The sequence below is a fragment of the Sapajus apella genome, unplaced genomic scaffold (genome assembly GCF_009761245.1).
Source record: "Sapajus apella isolate SASKATOON/1434 unplaced genomic scaffold, GSC_monkey_1.0 scaffold32, whole genome shotgun sequence".
NCBI lineage: Eukaryota > Metazoa > Chordata > Mammalia > Primates > Cebidae > Sapajus > Sapajus apella.
In genome coordinates, this window is record NW_022436972.1 from 3,186,591 (window position 1) to 3,204,949 (window position 18,359).

Consider the following 18,359-nt stretch of genomic DNA (forward strand, 5'->3'; position numbering starts at 1 on the left):
CACCTGGCCTGCATTCTTTCTTTATAGCAACAGTCACAATGTTGGTTGATATTCAGCTTATGGTTCATCCTTTCTATCTAATACATGTCAAATAGACAGATGCACTTGGGGGCTCTGCCAGCTGCTTCCCATCCTTCTATCCGAGCCTACCTATCAATTGTCCAATCTTGTCCAACCTACTTATCCAGCTAATAAATATAATTTTGAATTTCACTTCTCTTTTGAGACTAGTCAGCTCCTCAGCATGTAATGCAGAAACTTAAGGAGGCTGTCTCTCCTGCAATCATCCTAGTCACTGACTTAAAAGGGAAAAAAAGGGTACTGTCAAAGACTAACAGATGAGAAAAAAAAAGATTATCTTACATCAGTAGCAACCTTCCTATCTGGGTGTTATAGAAAAATGAAATTTTTTTAGTTCTCTTTTAACAAGTATCTGAGAACATATAACACAAAAACACGTATGCCACTTCTCTCTTCTTTTTTCTGTCTTAATTTTCTAAATCCTGGTTATTACATCAAAGTTGCTTCAGAGCATCTATTGTCTGTGTGTAGATGATCGTAACCACCCATCATTCCCAGCTGGAAGATCTCTGTTTTCTGTTTTCCCTTTGCAGCCCATTCTCATCTCATTAAAATCCAGATGTATTGTGTTTGGTAAAAGCTGTGCATATTTTCCTTGCCCTGGCAGTCCTCTTTGCTAAGATCCAGCCCTATAGCTCCTGCTCATGTTTTAGATGCGTGGAAAAAGGAGGGGCTTGGGTGGAGGAATCCAAATAACAGATGGTTGCCTTGACAATCGGTAAGAGACTCTTTCATGATCATTTTTCGTGGTTTTTCTCTTGAAATAAATAGTGAGACTGTGATACGGTTTTTGTCTCTTTGACCTCCTGTCAATGGTACCAAGGCTCACAGACTGCACAGAACACCAAAATGCCTCTGCCACAAAGCCACCTTTGGCTTTGACTCCTTCAAGGTCCCATCCTGCATTGCCTCAGGGAATGTTCATGGAGACCTGTCTTCAAGGCAGGTCACAGGTGTCCTGGTGTAAGCGTGAGTGTGGCATAGCAAAGAAGCTGTGATACCTTGCAGAAGACAAAGGTAAACAGTTATTATGATGTCAGGCAGGAAATCCTGGGGAAAGAGCATATGGAATTCATGGAATCACAGAGAAAGAGGGAATTCACTCCAAACTGGAGGATTGGGCAGAAGCCCTGGAGGAAGTAAGGTGGTGCTAAGGAATACTAGTGAACAGAATTTAAGCCAAGGAAACTTGAGCCTGACGGGGATGATAGAGGGCTGGGAAAGGAAAGGAATTCCAAATTTAAGGAAGACAAAGAAACAGAACTAATAAAATTGAATATTTTAACATTGACATGCATGTTTTTACTATGTCAGGTGTTTGTTTGTTTGCTTGTTTCTTTGAGAAGGAGTCTTGCCCTGCTGCCCAGGCTGGAGTGTGATGGTGCGATCTTGGCTCACTGCAACCCCTGCCTCCAGGGTTCCAATGATTCTCCTGCCTCAGCCTCCTGAGTAGCTGGGATTACAGGTGCCCGCCACCATGCCCAGCTAAGTTTTGTATTGTTAGAAGAGACAGGGTTTCACTATGTTGACCAGGCTGGTCTCAAACTCCTGACCTCGTGGTCTGCCCACCTTGGCCTTCCAAAGTGCTGGGATTACAGGCATAAGCCACGGCACCTGGCTACTATGTCAGTTTTTAAAGTTGTTTGTATATTTGTTTGTAAATGTACTTTTTATGAAGCATTGAAATAGAGGTTCTTGCTCAAGGTAGAAAAATGTGGGGCAGTTCCATTTATGTGTTCCTTTTACATTTGCCTATGTCCAGATTCCTTGTCCAGGTTATCACACAAGCCTGTAGTTCTATAGGCCATGGAGGTGGAAGGTTTTCAAAATTACAATGCAGTTAGTAAAGCACAGTGGCTTAGGACATAAGCTTTAGAGTTAGACCCGAGTTCACAGCCCCACATGATCACTTCCTGGCTTTATGCACACCTGACAGGTTGTGCAACCTCAGAGCCTCATTTGCTCATCTGTAAAATGGAGATGATAATAGTGCTTATCTCACAGAGTTTTGTGAGAGTTACGTGAGATACTGTGCGCAAGCCAGAAGCACAGGGCTGGGCATCTGTTGTCCATCAGGTAATGCTTATAATTAGTTATTGCCCCAAAACATGGTGTTCATAAAGTTTTCTCCAAGGAGATCCACCATTTAGGCTTTCCTATGACTTTTCTAAATGTTTGTTGCTACTTCAATGCAAGAAAATATGCCAGGAATAAAAATCACCTCAAACTTTTAAATATTGGGAGACAAAATATCCCAAATTTCATGAGCCTGTGAGGTCATGGTTTCTTTTTCTTTTTCTTTTTTTTTTAGATGAAGTCTCGCTCTGTTGCCCAGGCTGAGTGCAGTGGCATGATCTCAGCTCACTGCAACCTCTAACTCCTGGGTTCAAGCAATTCTCCTGCCTTAGCTTCCCCAGTAATGGGATCACAGGTGTGCACCACCATGCCTGGCTAATTTTTGTATTTTTAGTAGAGAGGGGGCTTCACCATGTTGGCCAGGCTGATCTTGAACTCCTGACCTCAGGTGATCCACCTGCATCGGCCTCCCAAAGTGCTGGGATTACAGGTGTGAGCCACCACACCCAGCCCCTAGTTTTTAATTGTACGGTTTCTTTTTATGCCAAATGACAACAGCCCAAACCTTCATTGTATTTGCCTATGAGCTTAGTCATTTTTTCAGCTATCCAAGCATTCGGGCGAGTCCCTGGAGAAGTTTTATTCAGAACGGACCTCCCTATCTGGCCCTTAGCTTGCCACCATATTATCGGGACCAGTTTTGTCTCTCAATGAATTTTGCTGAGCATTTTTCCTCTACCTGGAATTTAGGCCCTAGCCTCTGAAAGCTCGGAGAGAAGGCATTGCTTCCTTCTCATCCCAGCCCAAGGCCCCATGCTGATTTCAGTGACTTCTTCAAAGGCCATTTTGTCTGTGGGAAGGCTCACTTCCTTCAAAGGAAATCTCACTTCCTTCCTGTGGCTCTCAAAAGACAACAAAGAGCATCCATTTCTGTGGTACCTAATTATCATTCCCAGCTAGAAGGAACCAGGTCTCCTATCAAGGATGGATGACTCCACATCTGGAGGAGGAAATACACAAGATGAGGCTAGGATATCTTGTATCAGGAAGCAAGGAAGGGAGACAAATGAGTTGTGTCAAAAGGACAGAGGGGCCAACAAGAAGGGCTGCAGGCCAAGGAGGGGACATACCGTTTTTACACTGAGCATCTAAAAACGGTAATTAGTGCGATAGACTCAATCATATGGTGTATGTAAAAATAAAAACATGAGTTTATAATTTATAATGATATTTTTAAAAGGTGAGAGGAAACAACCAACAATCTCAGTAACAACCTCATTGGGTACCATTTCCATACCAAGTCTTCATTCAAGAAATTGGCCCTTAAAAGGTAATGATGGCCGGGCACTGTGGCTCACGCCTATAATCCCAGCACTTTGAGAGGCCAAGGAGGGTGGATTACAAGGTCAAGAAATCGAGACCATCCTGGTCAACATGGTGAAACCCTGTCTCTACTAAAAATACAAAAATTAGCTGAGCATGGTGGCACAAGCCTGTAGTCCCAGCTACTCGGGAGGCTGAGGCAGGAGAATTGCTTGAACCCAGGAGGCGGAGGTTGCAGTGAGCCGAGATTGTCACATTGCACTCCAGCCCGGGTAACAAGAGCGAAACTCCATTTCAAAAAAAAAAGGTAATGATTAGGCATTTACCCTGCCCTTCCCGTACAAATTGTATTGCAGGAAATTAAAATTGCCCTAGTTGTACAAACACATAGTTAGATAGAGTAAATTCTAGTGTTCCATAGCACAGTAGGGTGACTAGAGTTAACAGTAATTTTTTTTTTTTTTTTTTTTGAGATGGAGTCTCGCTCTTGTTGCCTGGCTAGGATGCAATGGCATGATCTCAGCTCATTGCAACCTCTGCCTCCCGGGTTCAAGGGACTCTCCTGCCTCAACCTCCTGAATAGCTGGGATTATAAGTACCCACCACCATGCCTGGCTAATTTTTGTATTTTTTTTTTTAAGTAAAGACGGGGTTTCACCATGTTGACCAGGCTGGTCTCAAACTCCTGACCTCAAAGTGATCTGCCCACCTTGGTCTCCCAAAGTGCTGGGATTATAGGTGTGAGCCACCATGCCCGGCCAACAATAATTTATTGTATATTTCAAAATAGCTAGAAGAGAAGTTTTGGAATGTTCCCAACATAAAGAAATGATAAATATTTGCAGTGTTGGATATCCTAATTACTCTGATTTGATTATTACATCTTATATGCATGTATCAAAATATAACATGTGCTCCATAAATATGTATAAATATGTATCAATTTAAAAATGTGTATCAAAGAAAGTCATCCCAGTTGATGAGGAAAAATTCCATCTAATAAATGCAAAAAGACAAAAATAATCAGAACATTATGTTGCAGTCCCCAGTGAAATAATTGATTCAGGTAATAATTATTAACAAATGAAGCCATTATATGAAAGGGTGAAGGGGAATTTTGCAATGGAGATGAAGCTGTCACATCCGGATCCACTCCAGCTCACTAAAATTGGAACACCCAGACAGGTGCTTCCCCACGGAAGGCAACATGATCCTCATGGCATCACTTAACATCAGTTTTAAGACGTTATCCCCAAAACTGAGTTTGAATCTAACCCAGATTTGAGAGCTAAATTTCACTTACAGGGATGCAGGAACAGGTGAAGTGACATTACAGAGAAACAAAGAGGCAAATCCAGCATGTAGGACATTCTACAGGGTGGCTGACCCAGTTTCTGAACAAGTCATTGGTATGGCAATGAAAGGAGAGGAGGGGTGGGGATTGCCGTTCATAGAAGACCGGAGAGACTAAAAACCTGATGTAATATGTGGGCCTCGTTTGGGTCCTGATTCAAACAAAGAAACCAGAAAAAAAAACTTTTTTTTTTTTTTTTTTTTTTTTAGAAACCAGCCAAATTTTTTCTATGAGCTAGGTGTTGGATACCAAGGAATAATTGTCAGTTTTATTGTTTTAATGGCATTGTGGTTATGTAAGAAAATGTTCATAATTTTTAGCAATGCATACTAAAGTCTATAGGGCTTTGCTTAGAAATACTTTAACATAGAAATACTTTAACAGACCAGGTGTGGTGGCTCACACCTGTAATCCCAGCAGTTGGGGAGGCCAAGGTGGGCAGTTCACTTGAGGTCAGGAGTTCGAGACCAGCCTGGCCAACATGGTGAACCCCCATTTCTACTAAAAATATAAAAATTAGCAAGGCATCGTGGCGAGCTCCTGTAATCCCAGTTACTCAGGAGGCTGAGACAGGAGAATCACGTGAACCTAAGAGGCGGAGTTTGCATTGAGCTGAGATGGCACCACTACACTCCAGCCTGGGTGACAGAGTGCAGCTTTGTCTCAACAACAAAAAAAAGAAAAAAAAAAAGGAAAAGGAAAAAATACTTTAAAAAAGAAAGGCAAGGGACAAATGAAAATAAGGTAACAGTTTTGGTCATTGCTGAATTGGGGTGAGGGGTATGTAAAGAAAAATAAAAATAGAAAAGGAAAGATGAAATAAGTGTGCCCACACCTTGATGACTGTTGAACCTGGAAATAGGAATATGAAGACCTTTGGTATTTATCTCTATTTTTCAGTACGTTTGTAATTTTCATAGCATGTAGAGGAAACAAACAAGGCACAATTATGGAACACAAACACATTTCTCAAAATCTGGGTCGTGTGCACTGAGATCATAGTACGTGTGCGATTTCAACCATGTAGGAAGGACTGAACTACGGAAGTGCCATGCCCTTCAGTGCCCTCTGTGCCCCAGAAGAGAAGCTGAAAATCACCTCTTTTTGTGTAGCTCCTCCAGTCTCACACTTATCTCCTATGAGCAACTGGTCAGCAAGGCCTCTCATACATCTCCTAAGAATAAGAAGCAATTTTCTAGTATGGTGCACTCTAAACGGTAATTAGGAAAAAACCTGTTTCCTAAGGGGAACTATCTGCAGGAAGATAACTGCGCTGGAAGAAAGCATTTTTTAAATCAATGTAGGGAGCTTAACTTTGCAGGCCTTCCCACCCCGCCTGGCTCCATCCCTAATGGGGCTTTGCTCTGTCTTGATTCAGTCCGTACCTGCAGCTTAGGAGCTGTTTGCCTCCAGGTAAATGCAAGATACCACTTCTCTTTTAGAAAAACTGTGATAAAATATAACAAAAAATTCCTCTTCTTAACTATTTTTGAGTGTACAGTTTAGTATTAAGTACAGATGATCCTCAACTTACAACAGGGTTATGAAAATGCACTTTCAACTGAATGGTATTTTCAATTTATGAGGGATTTATTCTGCTATAGCCCCATTGTAAATCGAGGAGTATTCTGAATGTGTCACCATCGTAAAGTGGAAAAGTCATAAATGGAACCATCAAAAGTGGGGGACAGTCTGTATATTTGCATTGTCTCCAGAACTCTTCATCTTCTAAGACGAAAACTCTGTATTCATTGAACAATTCCCTACCTCTCCCTGCCCCCAGCCCCTGGCAACCACCATTCCACTTTCTGTGTCTGTGAATTTGGCCACTCTAAGTACTTCATATAAGTGGAATCGTACCACTATTTGTCCTTTTGTGACTGGCGTATTTCACTTAACATGATATCCTCAAGTTTCATCCATGTTGTAGCACCTGTCAGCATTTCCTTCCTTTTTAAGGCTGACTAATGTTCCACTGCATGCATACATCACATCTGGTTTATCCATTCATCTGTTGGTGGACATTCTGGTTGCTTGCATCTTTTGGCGAATGCGAATAATGCTGCTGTGAGCATTGGGGGCTATACTAAGCCACCACTTTTTGCAACATAAAGTTTTTATCACAGATTTCAAAGCCCTAGGAACAGCTTTCAGCCCAGGTTTGAACTCAAGGTACTGTGAACTTCTCTCCCTCTGAGAGGTCTGCCCAAGCTCACTGCCAAGGAGCATTAACCTGAGTGAGCGAGAGGCAGCTCTGGACCTCACAACATCACGGAGTCCAGATGGGGGTTCTTGCCTTTTCCCTGACATACTTTGTTTTAAAACAGTAAAAATAAAATATGCTCATGAGAGGGTAGAAAGTAGAAATTCATGCCCTCCTGTTTTCCATTCCTCAAGGGTCCGCTGCGGTTACATGAATGTGTGTATCTTTCCAAAGCTTTACTTCCAACATATGCAAATGTGTATGTTTGCTTTGGTTTTTTTTTTTTTAATAAAAATTTTCTTTCTCAGTCAACAATGTATTATCTTTCCATATAATAGAAAGGCATTGAAAAATCTAAAATATTCCCCAAATTGAAGACCCTTATGCATACCCACTTGTACATTTATGTCAGTATTGTTATAGCGTAGATGTGGATATATTGGGTCAAGGTGTGCGTACATTTAATATTTTGACAGGTACAGCCAAATCGGCTTCCTGAAGGATTATGCTAATTTGCCTGTTAGCTTTAAAGAAGGGCTTCAGTTTATTCCTTCAAGTTTAAGGCAAACATTCCAGTCTGTTCCTATTTGATCACTAAATACTTTCCTTTTTCCAAGCCTATAGTACCTGATTAAAATCTGCTCGGAAAATCTGTTAAGTTAGTAAAATCATCTAGTTTTAACAACTATTGTCTGTTTACAGCCTTAGGCAATGTAGTGGGCAAAAATATAATTGTCTATTTATAAACATGAGAAATTTCAGGATTTCTCCTCTGAAATATCAGGGCATATACAATCCATCATGTAAATATTTGCTTCTTTTACTTGCAGGATTACGTAAATATATTTGTAAACACCAAGTCTTTTTTGAGAAAACAAAACAAACTTTTGCTCCCTGATTCTTTCCCTTTCTGATTTTTAACTGTGTGAAAAACTAGAAAGACCAAGTCTTTTAAAGTCTTTTATGCCAATTTGCCTAGGAGAAATACCTGCCCAAACCCCAATTTTAATTACTCAAGCCAATTGAATGGTGTGTGTATGTCAGCCTAGGCAAGCAATTTCACAGTGATATTTTAAATATGAAGATTTCATCAAATAAGGCAAAAAAAAATTGTTCATGGCATGCAAATTAGAAAATGAGCAATTGGTGGTTCCCATTAGCAACAAATATTCTGAGAAGAGTTTCATGGGAGAAGCCATATACAGCATGTTTATAAATATTTTTACTTCCCAGAAAAATAGGAGCTAGGATTGCAGCAGAGCCAAGCCCTGGCAGCCCTTTCGGGCGTCCCCAGGCAGTGCCCTGAAGCCCAGGCTCGCCTTTTGTGTTTCCTGCATCCGCTCCAGGCGTGTCTGCGCGGTGCGGAGGCGCATCCCCGCAAGGGGAGGGCTGGGAGCTGCCTCGCACCCAGCAGAGAGCAGGCTGGCTGTGTCCTCTTAAGGAGCCAGCATTGGAAAATGCTCTGTTGTTACCCGAGTATTGATTTGCCTCACCCCGAGGATTCCAGTGGCAAAGTGACCCTCCCTCCCCCCGTCCCCTCCCTTCCTAGCTCCCGCCCGCCCTCCCTCCCGCAGCAGCAAGATCCGATCGCTGCTGCCCTGCTCTCCTCGTCCTCTCATTCCTCTGCTTCTTGGATTCCTGAAGTTTAGGAGAAATAAGGTAGCCAAGGCGACCACATGGAAGTTGTGACAGCTCCCAGCGGCGCGCCCCTTTCGCCAGTGTGTGTCAGTACCTCGGCTTAGGAGTTGCCCGCTGACACGTTGAATGAAGGAGGTCCCCTTGCCAGCCAGCCTGCCGGGATGGGCCATTGCTGCTGCAAGCCTTATAACTGCCTTCAGTGCCTGGACAAGACGGTACTTTGCCTTCCCTCTCTCTTCTTTCCCCTCCTCCTTTGCAAGGGCAGAGAGAAAGCCGCGAGCCAGCCACCTCTGTGCCTGTCCCCCTAGCATGCGTGTGCGCTTTGTTGGTGAACAGGAGGCTCCCTTTACTCGTTCCAATGTGCTGAATTGTGAGTGGTGTTCACAGAAACATTTGGTCTCACGTACTCTGCAGTGCCTTACATAATTCGGTATTCCTGCAGTCTCAAATGTAACTGTTGCATTTTCCTGAAATAGTAGGATTCTGCTCCAACATCTTGAAATCAAAACTGCCAAGAGATCTTTAGAATATTCGTAATGCATTTTAATGTACCTGTGTAACCTAAGACGTTCCATTGGGGATTTTAGATTAGTTAGGCATGTATTTCTTCGCCAAGTGCTAACTTTGAAAGTTTACCACTCTTTCTTCAAAGCAGCATTCATCCTTGTAATTTATATTCTTCACATCAGAGAAGAAAGCACACGGTATAGTTGTTCTCTCTCTACTTCTTTGCATCTTAGAGAGATGAATAAACATAGAGTTGAAAACTTAAAAAGCCAGAGAGAGTCTGAGGGTGTGTTCAAGCCTTCACTGGAAGAAAAATTCACAGCCAGGGAGTTGAAAACAGAGTGTGCGTGAGAATTATGTAGCAATTCCAACACAAAGCTTTTCTTTGCTTTTGACATTTGCCTGCTCTTGTGAGCTAGCAGAGGGATTCAGATAATGCTTTTAATTTCATTACTAGAAATCTGTTTGCAAGAACTCTTGTCTCTGTGAGACATTTTATTGTCATGCATATTTGGATTTCTCCAAGATGCATGAAATGGGATTTCACAAGGGGTTGAAATTGCCTTCTTTCTACCCATGTGGGCATCAGCTATCTAGATAGCTTGAGGTATGTAGTATGTGACCAGGAGAAGGAAAATACATGGCTTAATATGCAAGCTCATTCAAAAAGCAGTCACCAGTTCTGCTTATGAACTTTGACCTAAAGTAGGGTTACATACCACCTAGGAAAATTAAACTGTACCTTAAAAGCCACTTACTAGTTCTGCTCTAATAGAAATAACCACTTCAGTGGATTTGGCTTTTGCTACCGTGAGTATGAACTAAAATATTTATATACACATTTATGTGCTTTGAACAAAATGAAATATAAAGCATTTGCACTCAGTTGCACATCTAACATTGAAGTGATTAAGCCTTTTAAGAAGTGGTCACAGAACAGTATTGAAGCCTTGCAGCAATAGTTATAATAGAAGGGAAAGATTTGCTACATGTAAAACAGTATTATAAATTTCATATTTATAAACCCTAATACAAAAGTTTTAGAAATAGAGGCTGTAATATGGAGGCCTTTTGGTTTGAGAAAATATGTTTTAAAGGGAATCTGTTTCCCTATTTTGTTTTAAATTAAGTTCTTGAAAATGATTATCCCTATGTCATTCTTGAATTCAGAGATTTTGGAAGATAATTCAATATTATTTCATCTCTTTAGCAGTCGACGTTTAAGTAACTTTCCAGTGTTTTACCTTTGACTTCTAGTTCAATACAAATTATTCTTTACTGATGAAAACTTTAAAACTTACACTGCTTTCATCAGCTTTTTCATTATGTTCACATCTACATTTCTTGGCTTTTCTTTGCTGTATTTCAAAATAGTATTCCCATTTGAAGTTTTATACATGTATTTTCATAGGTGCTCTTTTAAGGAATTGAGGACTTTCTTTTTTAATTAAAAAACACATTGTTTTATGTAGTTGTCTACTTTGCAGAATAACTTCACAGGCAGTATGCCAAAATCATTTATTTAATTGAGAGTTACCTATTGGGCCAGGTGTTCTACACGAGGAGCATAATAGGATTCCATTCCAACTTCAGACTCTAGAAATCAGTACTCCCAAATCCCACAACAAAGTCCTTCAGTCTGTTAATCAGCTCTAATAACCCCAAAGATGTTGATATGCAGTTTAAAAGAGGCCTGGTAAAATTGTTGATAGCGTTGTTTCTGATCACCTTAACCTAGTTTAATAAACCTTAAAAAAAATAAACATTTCCTCAGAACTTCATATAGATCAAAACAGCAAACTTCATTTTGAGAAATCAAAACAATCTAACAGTTTGATCATAGTGCAGCTAAAGATGTTCTGAAAAACACAGTGGGACAATTAAAGATGCTTTTAAAGTAATCAGTTTCAGAGATCCGACTAAAACCTATGAATATCAACTAAAAACTCTGCATATGATGATGCTTCTTTAGCGTTAATTTATTAGAGGAAACTAGAATCTTGCCTAAAGTATATAATAAAAAAAATTGTTAAATGAACAAATTGTTTAAAAACTGTTTGTGCTTATGTATTTCCAACTTACAAAGACCTATCCATTGGAAATGTTTATTATTGGTTTACTCTGTGCCTAGTTACTATTGAGACTATCAAAAAATTCCTAAAAGGCATGGCTGGCCCTTATGTAGTTTACCAATAACGGTTTGGTTGTACTTCCATTTTTTCCAGAGAACTTACAAGTGGGTAGGCAACAATAGCACACGCAGAACAATTAAACATTAGCACAAGACTGGAGTATAATTGAGTGAAAGTTACGTGATACTGACCATACCTGTTTCTGGAATTTGGTGAAAGGAAAAGTCAGGCTAGAACCATAGGCAAGGTTTCTTGGAAAAAGTGGAACATGAATTACCCTTTGAAGAATGGAGTGGAATTTTATTAAACTAAAGAGAAGAAATGTAATTCCAAGCAAGGAGCATGTGAGAAAAGGTCTGTTAGCCTCATTTTATGAAATATGAGAGGGGCAATCTCATGGTAAACACAGTGGGAGATACAGTGCAGAGGGACTATGGGGAAATTTCCAGTCTGAAAGCCAGACCCAGGTTTTTTGTTGGCTGCTTTGTTTTTTGCTTTACATTGTTTGAGACAGGGTCTCCCTCTGTCACCAGTCTGGAGTGCAGTGGTGTGCTCATGGCTTACTACAAACTTCAACTCCCAGACTCAAACAATCTTCCCGTCTCAGCTTTCCAAGTACCTGGGATCACAGGCATACACCACCATGCTCAGCTTTTTTTTTTTTTTTTGGCAGAGCTGGGGTCTCGTTATATTCCCCAAACTTGTCTCAAACCACCCAAAATGTTGGGATAATAGTTGTGAGCCACAATGCCTGGCCAAGGACCCAAGTTTTTAATTGAGCTAAATAAAAAGTAGGGATCTATGTTGGGCTTTGGAGCAGAGAGACTTGTCTACAGGTATTTGAAAGGAATTGTATGACCCAGATGGATCCCAAAGTGTCCATTCACCTATGGACTCAACACGGTCCAAGATGAAGCCAGGAGCTCTGCATAGAAACTCTTTATCCTCAACCTTCCTGAGCTGATGGTTCTTGGAATTCTTGAGTTATTAAGAGGAATAAACTATATGTATAACCTAGAATATCAGCTTCCTTTTAACCATGTGAAATATAACTGACAAGCGAACGATAACAAGCCTGATAAACATGTTATTTCTTTTGAGAGTCAAAAGTCTAGCTCATAAGAAGCCTTGATGCTAATGGAATCTGAGCCAGCGAGTTGTTCTTTAAGAACCCAGTGGCCTCAGAGCTTACTGGGGTTCATCTCCCGTATCTCTGCTCACCTAAAACGTTCCTGGCCCTGGTGACTGCCTTTTCTAAGCTCACTTTACTGTCCAACGCCCCTTGTAATGGACTTGTTATCCCTTACACCGCGTTATACATTCAGTCCAGCAGCAAGATTTGCTGGTTTGGGTCCTGTCCTGTCCCTTTAGGGGTTAATTTGTATATTTCTACCCTAGCCTTTTATGTGTTGATTCTAATCGCAGAGGCTAGTCTTATTTAGCTGGTCTCTAAATTCTTGGGCGTGGTGGGAGTTAGGAGAGGCACCTCACTGTTCCTCCCAGGCATGCATAGGTGCTCTGACAGTAATAAATTTGGGAGGGTTCTTAGAGAAGATGGAATCCAGAAAGGTCAAGAAACTTCTTAGAATCCAGAAAGGTCAAGAAGCTTCTTAAGTGATACACAAATGGATTAAAACGCAGGGAACTGGCTAATTCTCCTTTCTCCTGCACTTCCTCTGAGATCCTGAATTTCCCAGCATTACTTCTTTGGATCAGCATTTCTTCTTCTTGGCTCCATTAATCTCTGTCCTTTCCCATTGTTCATTAGTAATCCAGGTATGGTGTGATATTCCCTTATTAACTACAGCCTCTTGGGAAAGCTGGATGTGTTTTTACCCAGTGACTCTTCCCCATCTGCACAAAGGCAAAGGCTGAAATTATCCATTTATAGTAATTTTGATTTCCTCTAATACATGGTATGACTTTGCTCATTTTTCATACAAGTAGATACTGAAATGTATTGAAGAGTCTTAAATAAGAAGGATATTTTGTTTCTGAGAAGCCTATATGAAGTTTCATTTCACAGCAGAAAAGCAGATCATTATACAAAAACGAAGAGGCCCTAGTGTTAATTATATGTGAAAGAAATGATACTTATTGATTAATTCAAGGCATAGTATCAGTGCTGCCTTAAAGCTATAATAACTGAAATGAAAAACAAAAGGTCAGCCCACCTCCCGTGGGATTTTTCCACAGAGCTATTATACATTACAACTCTGGCCAATCTTCGTAACATTAATATTGAAAATGAGTGGGATAGCCACAAAAAGTGGTATGAAAACAACTCAGATACTTGTATTTTGTTACTGTAACTTTGCAGCTGGTTCATTCTGAAATACAAAAGAGAATGTTTTCTTATGAAGATGAAGTTCTACCATGTTGATTTTAAACCCTGATGTAAGCTCATGGAGCTCTGGGTGAAAAGCAGTAATGTTTCTGAGAAGAGCAAAAACACCTTTAACCTTTTTGCAATTTAGTGTGCATGTATGTCACATTTGAATTTTTTACATTCACAATTTTAAAAGATCTGGATGTTTCCTCAAAGATGAGAATTCTATAGATCTCTTATTTAATTTCCTGTTGTGATTCGATTATTTAGGTTGGGAAAAAATTGCCCAGCTCACAGGGTTGAATTTTCCTGATCTGCATGGATTTCAGAGCAGGCTAAAAATATAGGAAAGATTAGTTGGGAGTCTTTGGGCTTACATATATATATTTAAATTTACATATATATGTATTTTCTTTTTTAAAAAAAAAATCAGGTGGAGAAGAAGGAGCTGATGAAAATGCTCAAATCTGCAGTGAATTTTCTGGAATTGTACCCCTGTAGCCAACCAAGAATTCCTGCAGGGAGTTTCATAGATCAGAGGCAGAAAGTTGGAGGGAAAAGGGGCCCGTCTAATGGGCTGACAGAGGTTCCCAAAAGGCCCCAGGTGCTGTTTTGCCTGGGATGCCCTCTCCATATCCTGCTGCTCTCAGTTTAAATCTCTAAGACAGCTTTGCCCTGTTGGGTTAGAGCGCATTGTTCTGTAATTGTTCATCCATTTATGATGATGTCATAATGACTCTGGACGTCAAGCTCTTTGAGAGCAGAAATGTCTGCCAGGCACATAGTAGGCACCCAGTGGGCATGTGTTATTTGGCATACATTTCCTATTTCTGGATGAGTTGGGGTGAAAGCACCTCAGACTTACCCAGCATTCAGTTTTAGTAGCAAATAGCTGTTCCATTGGTTTCTAATTTGTGGAGTAGCACAGGTGGCTGGTGCCCAAGCATAGAATCACAGGGATGATGCTAACAGGGACAGGCGTTTTCACTTCCCATTACCATCAGGTTCACAGGGTAGCATTCACCCTCTGAAGAGATAACGCCCAGTGACCACACATGTTAAAATAACAGAGTATGGCAGGCTTGCCTGGGCATTGGCCACACATCCCATTGCTTGAGGTTAATGGGGTGATTAGTGGGTTGTCCGCCTTGCCAGGCTGCTCTAGCAAGGAAAGGTGAAACGTAGTATCCCCTGCGAGTATGTGAAAAGTCTTAGATTGGAGCCATGTCTAAAAAGAAGCAGAAGCTTCACTGTAGCAGACTTGCAGGGGTATGTTTAGAACAAGAGGCACAGAGAGTGAGTTGGATGTTTCATGGGAGTAGCTTGTCTTGCATTCCATCTGTGAATAAGAGATATACCATGCCAGAATGAATGGAGAACTTGGCGTGCAAAGGAGAGCAGTGCATGACCAAATAAAAGAGGTGGCTAAGAAGACACAGCTGCTGGTTTGGGGCTTAGATAAATGTTCTCAAAGTGTCGATTTCCAGTTAAGCCTGTCATAGAATAAACAGAAATTTTAGAGGAATGGCCTTGTTAGGCTTTGCAACTTCTGGACTATGTCACCAGGATAGTTTGGATGGTTAACACTGAGTTCTATTTTTAGCCTTCTTGAGTGCAAATAGGAGCTCATGTACTTGGCACCCACTGGGAATTTTCCACTCATCTCCCATTTAGAGAGGCACTGATCTAACCCTGGGCCCTCGGAGGAGGCCTTGCTCATATTTCAGTCAACCCACGGTGTCATCACCCAGACCAGGCATAGTTTGGGGAACAGAGGGGAATAGTGACTTGAGAGCCTTTCCAAGGGAGTCCTGGGTGTTCAACAGAACCTAAGGGCCTTGCAAGACCACACTGGATTCTGTTGAATCATGAAAGTTGGAGGAATAACTTTTGAGGCAAGGAGCAGTGAATGGAAGATTCCCTCTTGCCTAAGGAACAATGTTCCTGCAGTCATTGCTATTGACTCATTTCATTGCAGGGCAGCACTACCTCATCCTGGCTTGGCTTGCAGGAAGCAAAAAGTAACTTACTTGATGCAGAGAATTCATAAATTAGAAGAGTTGATATCATTTCAAAAACAAGCACTTGCGGAAGAAGGGCTGTCGCCAGGCTGCACAGGCTGGCCTTAGCGAGCCAGAGCTGAGCTGTGCCAGCATCTTCAGCAGCAATATATTCAGAGGTCATCAGACAGCATCCTGCTAGAGGCTGGTAGGGAAAACTAAACTGCTACTCTCTCAGAAGCTATAGCCCAAGTAGGCTATACTGAAATGGGTCCAGACACTGGAAACAGGCTAACGTGCAACTCACGAATCAACACCCAGGACAAAGACAGGCAGTTCAGGCTGTGAAGTGGGCTGTGAATGCAGCCAGGGTGTGGTTTCATTGGACAGAGTAGTCAGGAGTGGACCCTGCCTCTCTCCCAGTCAGACATGGAAGGCTTCTTGGTAATAAGTGCTCAGATCCAAGCTGAGGCTCAGTGCAATTTGGGTCTTGTTGTTGCATCTGTCTAAGCATGACTAGGAGGGGAAATATTGATGTGCTTGTGTTTGATGAAGAGTGTGGACAATGGGTGGAAAGTCCTACCTTTGCCATTTCCTGGTGGGTTGAGCAGAGGACAGCCACTTCACCACAGAGCCCCAATTTTCACCTCCATAAAGGGAAATAAGACCCAGGACCCTCTGGACAGTGTCTGGAGGAGTAAATGACATAAAGGGCTTACCTCGTATTGTGCCTGGACTACAGAGAGTGTTTGATGCTGGACAGCTTGAATCACCTGTAGTAATTGATAAATAATACTTAGCCGGAACTTGCCAGAGTTCAGTTCTTTCCCTTGACACTTTTCGTCATCAGGTTTGTTGCTTATCTTTGGCAGCAACAAACCTTACCAACCCTTCCTTGGTAAGCCATGTGATGACTATAGTTTGGAACTGGCTGCTTTAGAGACTGAACTTGCAAAAGGATGGGGATGAGGGTGGATGGGGTCATTTTCATTGGGTCTTCATGATCTGTTTTAATAGCCTCTGCTTCCCCGGGAAATGGTACAAGGTCTCTAATCTCACTTCTATTTCCTTTCCACTTCCTTGCCTATCTCTCTCCGTCTCTTCCCATCCCCTTCCTTTCTTTCGTTGATTTTTGTTTGTTTGTTTGTTTGGTTTGGTTCTCACTTGGTTTCCATCAATCTTATTTGTGTTTCTCCTAAAGCAACAGATGGATGGGGAAGGCCTGGCCCCAGAGCATCAGCATTAGCTTTTCACAAAAGTGATTCAAGTCTGAAGGTCTTCATCAGCGATCTCCCTCATAGTCAGCACCGTTCCGCAGAGGCCTGTCCCTTTCATAGGGCCTTCTGGCCACTCCTTCCCCACATGCCTGATTCTTCTGTGACTAGGAGTGTGGACTGATTTGTTGTGATGTGGGAGATCCCTAGGGCATGACTCTGTTAACATGCAGCAGGGGCTGTGACAGGGAAGCAAGGGAAACATTGGCTCTGAGTTAGAAATTGGAATTCATTTGTTGTTTTTGTTATGTTCCGATTGCTCACTGCCTGGCCCAGTCTAAGTCTTTGCAACTCTCATTGCTCTGAGAATGAACACTGTATAATGCTATTTCTGTACTGATAAGCATAGAATTTCAATTCTCTGGATGTGTTTAAGAATTAGAGAATATGAGTATTCAAAATTATTCTTGACAGTAAAAGCAAGTTAGTTTTTCCACTAAGATTATTTCAGGGTCAATACCAAAATTAGCACTCTCCACAATACCAAATTTGCTTAACCTACAGGAACACGATTGTCATCTGGCCATGTTATGCTGCTGTTAAAACGAGCATATAATCCCTGCAAACTGTCTAATTAGAACATGTTCCCTGTTCTGGCTTCTCCAATCTGCGAACCACATCAAAAATTAAGCAAAATCAGGGCAGACCAGGAAGGTGCTTAGAAAAACAGAGCGTAGTCAAGGCACCGTGGCTGACACCTGTAATCCCAGTACTGTGGCAGCCACAGATTGGGCAGATTGCTTAAGCCCAGGAGTTTGAGACCAGCCTGAGCAACATGGTAAAACCTTGTCTCTACTAAAAGTAAAAAAAACTAGCCAAGCATGGTGGCTACTTGGGAGGCTGAGGTATGAGGATACCTTGAGCCTGGGAGGTGGAGGTTGCAGTGAGCCATGATCAAGCCACTGCATTCCAGCCTAGGTGACAGAGTGAGATCTTGTCTCAAAAACAACAAAACATAAACAAAAACAGAGCATAAGACTGATATGCAAATTCTAAATGTATTTAGATAATTAATATGGAAAAGCACCATTTAGATAGTTGCAAATGAAATAAAAGGAAACAACAGAAATATAATAACAACTGACACTTATAAGAGCTTGCTAAGTGCTGGAAACTACCTACATCACATACATTAATTTATTTAATCCTCATGACAACCCCGCACAGTGGGTGCGGCATTAGAGTAGGATTATTGAGATTTGGAGTAGGATTATGCAAGAAAATACATGCTCTCAGGTGTAATTGCTAGCTTTGAAATTTTCTGTGGGCTGGGGTGGAAGGCGAGAACTTCATTAATGAGATGGGAGGTGTCCATTTTATTCTTGACAGTCTTAGTCTCTTTGGGATGCAGTAACAAAATATAAACTGGGTGGTTTATAAACAACAGAAATTTATTTCTCACAATTCTGGAGGCTGGGAAGCCTAACATCTAGGCTCCAGCA

The 18,359-nt window shown here is 41.4% G+C and overlaps 1 protein-coding gene across 5 annotated transcripts in view; it reads left to right on the plus strand.

Moving 5' to 3' along the window:
* MTUS2 (microtubule associated scaffold protein 2) overlaps positions 1 to 18,359 on the plus strand; it is a 702,116-nt gene that overhangs the window by 618,058 nt on the left and 65,699 nt on the right. Inside the window, exon 1 of one of the 5 annotated variants that reach the window (XM_032294823.1) lies at positions 8,602 to 8,890. The exons of the other annotated variants lie outside the window; for them this stretch is intronic. Within the exon in view, the coding sequence (XP_032150714.1) occupies positions 8,837 to 8,890 (54 nt within the window). The 5' untranslated portion in view covers positions 8,602 to 8,836. Of the gene's footprint in view, positions 1 to 8,601; positions 8,891 to 18,359 lie in introns of those variants that run through there. 5 annotated transcript variants of the gene reach the window in all.